Source organism: Balearica regulorum, chromosome 11, assembly GCF_011004875.1.
Source record: "Balearica regulorum gibbericeps isolate bBalReg1 chromosome 11, bBalReg1.pri, whole genome shotgun sequence".
Taxonomy (NCBI): domain Eukaryota; kingdom Metazoa; phylum Chordata; class Aves; order Gruiformes; family Gruidae; genus Balearica; species Balearica regulorum.
In genome coordinates this window covers 20,325,466-20,331,465 of record NC_046194.1, presented here as the reverse complement: position 1 = coordinate 20,331,465, position 6,000 = coordinate 20,325,466, and the positions used below count along the sequence as shown (strand labels likewise).

Genomic DNA, 6,000 nt, shown 5'->3' with positions numbered 1-6,000 from the left:
CAATGAGCGTGTCTTTATTAAATTTAATCAGGGTCGTTTAACCAGGGCCACTCTGTCCCTATGTTCAAAATAAGATATCTGCCCTATACAGCATTCCAGAACACATTTACCTCTTATGTCATAGTGTAATTCTCACCTTGTGACTTTTTTCACCCTTGTTATTTTTAAAACATGGATCTCTGCTCTGAACGCTTGCAGTAGCACAATAATGATATTGCTGTGAGGGGTGGAAATGCAGAGGTGGTGACAGTGACTTCTTAAGGAGCTCTAGAAACAAATGCTACCGCACAACCCAAGCTGAATTTCTAACAAGTCAGTTTGACTCTGTTTTAACCTACATACAACCCACTCTAAGCATTTACTGGCAAGCAGAGTCCGTCCTTTCAGAGGAAAGATGCCAAGAAAATTGTTCACACCAACAAAAAACATACTGTAGAAAAGCAGAATAAAACCTGGCACCACACGAAGAAAAATCTCTCAGACTCTGGGTTTTGACTCTCTTGAGATTCTAAATTGGACATTCTGTCCCCCTAACTGTAGTAAAAACTATGATCTATTGTATTTTCTGTTTTATTTCTGCTGTCTAGTTACCAATACACTTTCACAGTAGGTCACCTGTAGATAATGCAAGATGCTTGCCACATATCTGAACCAAAAACTTTGCTCAAGAAACATGATTTTGTAAAAGGACTCATAAGAGAAAAACCTCACCCACACACACAACAGAAACACATCCTGCTGACTAGGCAGCAATCTCTCACTCATGCCCTACAGCTTGTAAACTCCACTGGTGCTGGGGGGAAGCAGAGATCTTAACTATCCTTAAACCGGAGGGTTTCTCAGCTATATTTTGCTGATAGAGAAACAAGAAATAATGAATTGCAACTCTTGGGGGGTGGGGGGGTGGTGGTGGAAAGGAGGGACAATTTATTGTTGCAGAAACATCCTATTTTACTACTGTTTCTTCTGGAGCAACTTAAAGACTAAAAGAGAAGCATTATGAAAAACCAGCTGCTATTCTTTCAAAACTTAACCTAGCAGGACTGCACTCTTGCCTAATACTGTTTAAACACAAAAGCCCAAGTCAATGCCACACCAACTTGCCTTTCCAGCTGCCCAGCTCACAGACGGGCACTCATTCTCATGCACTGTTAAAATACATTCATTTCCATGAAAGCAGTGAGAAGAAAATGGGATGGAACACAGCAATGAGCCCTAGCCAGCTGCCAGAAACAGTCAAAGAAAGTACACAATGTAAAAAATGATTCTAAATGCTGCAGATTGTGAATTTGTAACACATGCATCTGCCACATTCACCTATAAGCATGATGACAACTGAATTTTAAGTTATAAACTAACTGGGAACAGGAAAAATCTGAGGCCCTCAGAGCATTCATAGGATTTCAAAAAACCCTTAACTATGGGCACAGAGATTTAAGAGAAAAAAAAAATATAATTAAGATAACTTGCCTGTCTGTTGCAGCCTCAGTCCCTCTCCAGCACAGACATCCTGGGAACAGCTCAGAAACCAGCCTGCTAACATTCAGTCCTCTCCAGGCCTTTCCACTCAAGGAACAGATCCTCTTTGGCAAATTACTAATTCTTTTAATTAGTCCAATTAATTCTGCCTCTGGGTGTCTGACCATCACAGCTGCTGCTGCTCAAGGACCTGTACCCCACCACCTTTCCTTGCAACACCTCCTTGCTTTTCTGTTATGTGCCACTCAACAGCAAACCTGCTCTGTGAGCATGCCCAGGGCCTTCTGTATGGATCTGCTATAGCTTTGCCCGCACGGAGCTGGGTACCAGCTCTTGCAGCTGGCCTCATGGAGCAGCAGGTCCTGCACAGCTCTGCCAGGCTGCCTGGGCAGGCAGGGCTCATGCTCATCGCTTTGCCACAAAGAGCCCTGCAACAGGACTGGTAAGCTGCCAACATTACTAAAACCAGCTCCTTCCTGGCTTTATTTTGGTGGACCTGCATTTTCCCAAGCATTTACTTCCATGAAAGATCTTGCTTCTGTACCTCAGGGAGCCTGTAAAGGGATCTCAGTTTGCACTGTTCTCTGAGGGAAATGGACATTTTTCTCAGTTCTCTCACTGTTCCCTCCCCGAGGGAGCAGGAGCCCAGCTGGTGCTCAGCAGCCTCACCTGTGCAGGACCTGCTCCCAGCAGCACAGGCTAAGGACTGCTCAGCTGTTTTCTACATGATTGCTTTTTTCCAGCTGCACCTTTCAAACAGAATTAGAGTCTTTTATCCCTTCTAGCATGGGAGCATGCATCTGAATGAAATTTGGCACTGCGAGGAAGTGGAATTAGCCTTTTCAAACACCAGGCTCTTTCTTCCCTATTTGGGAGGTGGCAGCACGCAGGCTGGATTTCACGCAGACAGCAGAGGAAGGCACAGCCCTAAGTCACCGGGCGGTGAGGCTGTGGCTGACACCTCTCGAGCAGAGGGCTCGGTCCTTGGATTACTTGCATAAACCATTTTATCTGAACTCCAGGTATGATAATAATCACAGAGTTTCAAAGCTCTCCACTACCAGTACAGACACAGCTAGGTTATCCAAGCAACTCTAATTCAGGACTGGAGCACCAAGCCCATTTCCCAGCAGGTCCATCACACGGTCCACCCAAGCGCACCCTTCCCACTGTGCCCAGCCCCGCCGGCTGCCGCTGCTCCTCCCGGCACTCCGCTGCAGGCCGGGCTCCCCCCCGGGCGGAGGGGAGGCGTGCAGGGGGCGGGCGGCGTGTTCCTGCCGGCAGGGCAGAGGGAGCCGGGGCGGCACGGCCGCGCCATGAACTGCAGCGAGCCGCGGCGGCTGCAGGCGCTGCTCAGCGCGCTGCTGCGGGAGCTGCGCCGGGGCGGCAATGCCAGCGCGTCCGCCCCACCGACAGCTGGGATCGGGACCGGGACCGGGCCGGGGGGCGACGCCTCGCTGTACATCCTGCTCATCATGATCTTCTACGGCTGCCTGGCCGGGGGGCTCATCCTGGCCTACACCCGCTCGCGGAAGCTGGAGTCCAAGCACGACCCCTACCACCTCTACATAGAACGCGACTGGGGCCGCGGCGGCCCGGGCCAGCCGGCCGAAGAGGGCGGCCCCGCCGAGGGCCAGCGGCTGATGTGAGCGCGGCCCGGGCTGCCCCGCCAGGCAGCAGGATCGGCACGGCGCTCGGAAGGGTTCTGAGGCCGGCCCTGCCACGGCACCGTTTCTGCCGCCCTCCCGCCTGCAGCTCAGCTCCCTGGAGGACAACGCACGGTGACCAACGGGCAGACGGAGGCGGGCTGCCGCCGAGACTCGTCTGGTTGAACGAGTAGCGGGATGGCGAAGAGATTGTTCTTGCGCGTTAGCTCGTACAGCGCTCGAGGATTGTCTTGCGGCAAGGGCTGTTCTTTAACTCTTTGGGTTGATTTGTATGGCTTTTCTACTATAAATACCTGCATTACGTACGTACAGAGACCTCTCTCATCAGTCATCTTTAGATCTTAGTTTAACATCTTCTTTAAAATCAGTTTGCATTCCGCCTTGTTATCTGACCACAACGCTATTACTGCTATTATTTCGCATCATTAAAAGCAGCGCCATTATTGTTGTATTATGCACCCTTCTATCACTTCAGAGCATTGATAGTTATGCCAGGTACAATGGATTGGAAGGGTCAGGTCTCATTCTGTTAAAGCAAGATTGTTTTGGCTTATGTGGAAGCATTTATCAAAACAAAAAGAACTTAGAAACTGCAGTTGTTCCCATGAGAAAGGCATCAGTACCTCATCTCGGTACTGTGGCTTTGCCAATGCACAATAACTTTTAAAGCCAGCAATGACATCCTTCCACACACAGAGACATGTAACTCCAAGAATATCTTTGTACAAGTTAACCTACAGCACATGATTTCTACAAAAAACTAGGCAGGCAAAAGTTGGTTCAGATGTTCTAGCCATGTTAATAGACTATTATTTCTTGGTTTGGGTTTCAGGTGGGGTTTTTTTCAGATAAATATTACTGAAAAATTCCAAGGAACAAGTACCTTCACCAGGAATGCTGCACTACACAATCCAAACTACTATTTGGATTTTATCCAAACCACGCTGCAGGATAGCAGAGTTTTGACATGAACTTCAAAGGAGGAGAGATTTTTATGTTATAGATTTAGATTTCCTATAAAACGCTCAGGGATATTCTTTCCACCAGCAAAACCATCTTAAGTTCTTATATTTGGCAACTACTGCATTGTGCTATCTCTACTATATCTTTGTGGGGAATCACTCTAAACTGGATACCTCAAGTGATGAGTTAAAAAAAAATAAATCATTGAGAGGACTGCAGGTTATCAAATCGACTTTGTCACTATAGAAAACTACTGCAATATCCACAGACCAAATTACAAAGTATCATTAGATATCAAACAGTATCTTCTGAATACCCAGACGTTTCAATAATTGAAAAGTATGGGGCAGGGAAAAAGTTCAAGCTCCAAAAAACATTTCAATGGGAGTATATGCAATAGCACTATATACCAGCATTACATCAGTAGATGTATGTGAAATCTTTAGCTCAGCAAAGAAAATGTAGTAGTTAGCATCATGTGGAAAAAAGGACATCAGAAAAACCAACACACACATACGTATTTTAAGCTGTAAAAACTGACTATCTAATGAACTTTCACACTGGGATAACTAAACCACCGTATTGGCCCCACTAGAAGATTTTCTGTGAGGATTTCCTTCAGTACAATCAGAACTAAGCTAACCACAACCAAAGTTTCCCCCCCTATAGGGAAGAGGAGATCATTATGCATATCCAAACCCTTTTATTTAACCTGTCTCAGTGATTAACATCTCTTTTTCTGCCTGATCACTGCCTATCAGCAGGACACATTACAGACTAATAGCTTAGAAATTATTTGGGAACTACAGTGCTGACTGCTATGGCTGCACTCAGCTAGGTTAGACAAGAACAGGGGAAGGACTGTTTTCTGAGTACGAAAGATTTGCACACATCAAAGCTTCAATGCACCGGGCACTAAAATGTGTGCCTAACGTCTTATTTAGTATCATCTGGTTACTAACTGCTTTCCATTGCTTCATCCTACAGAAGTTGTGGCAGTCCCTCTGAGTCAGTGTCCAACAAATACCACAGATTACATATCTTCATAATCAATCTGTTTCTCTTCCCCCCCCCCCCCCCGAAACACAAAGTATGTACAACATACTGTAGTTAGGTCCTACCTAAAAATACAGGGCTGCCCTTCTGAAAATTTCACCCTTCATTACACAGTTCACAAATAAGGAAAGCACAAGACCTCCTGCCAAGTAACTAACAAAACATCTAATTATAATTATCACCTGTTCTATCTGTACCTTTCAATACCTGAAAGAATCACAAGGTCTCAGCGAACTCTAGTAATTTGTGATTTACATCAGTCCATCTATTCTTATAGTTACAGTTCAACCAGATGTTTAAATAAGATAACACCATCATGCATTAACTGTAGTTTACACTGAAACAAGGCATACACCATATATGCAGATACGCTTAAATACAATATGAATCTACAAATACTTAAATATACAAATGCAATTGGCTATATACATGTGTTTATTCACTTTACACATTTCTAATATTCATGGTGTCTCTAGTAGATAATTTTTCAGAATTCTGTACAGGCACACTGCCCGGTTGTGTAGGGATGGGGTGAGGAAGGCCAAGCTGTGGCTGGAGCTGAACTTGGCAAGGGATGCAAGGAACAATAATGAGGGTGGTGAAACACTGGTACAGATTGCCCAGACAGCAACATTCAAGGTCAGGTTGGACGAGGCTCTGAGCAGTTGAAGATGTCCCTGCCCATGGCAGGGGGGTTGGACTAGATGACCTTTAAAGGTCCCTTCTAACCCAAACCATTCTATGATTCTGAGAACGTAGGCTTCAAAGTATGCGTAGGCACCTCCTGGCTTAGAGAAAGTGTGGAGTACAAAGGTGACAATACTCCCACATTTAG

The 6,000-nt window shown here is 45.8% G+C and overlaps 1 protein-coding gene across 1 annotated transcript; it reads left to right on the top strand.

Moving 5' to 3' along the window:
• Positions 1-2,632: 2,632 nt before the first annotated feature.
• KCNE5 (potassium voltage-gated channel subfamily E regulatory subunit 5) lies at positions 2,633-3,600 on the top strand. Its single transcript, XM_075763612.1, has one exon. The coding sequence runs from the start codon at positions 2,796-2,798 to the stop codon at positions 3,126-3,128; it is 333 nt and encodes a 110-aa protein (XP_075619727.1). The 5' UTR covers positions 2,633-2,795; the 3' UTR covers positions 3,129-3,600.
• Positions 3,601-6,000: the final 2,400 nt, after the last annotated feature.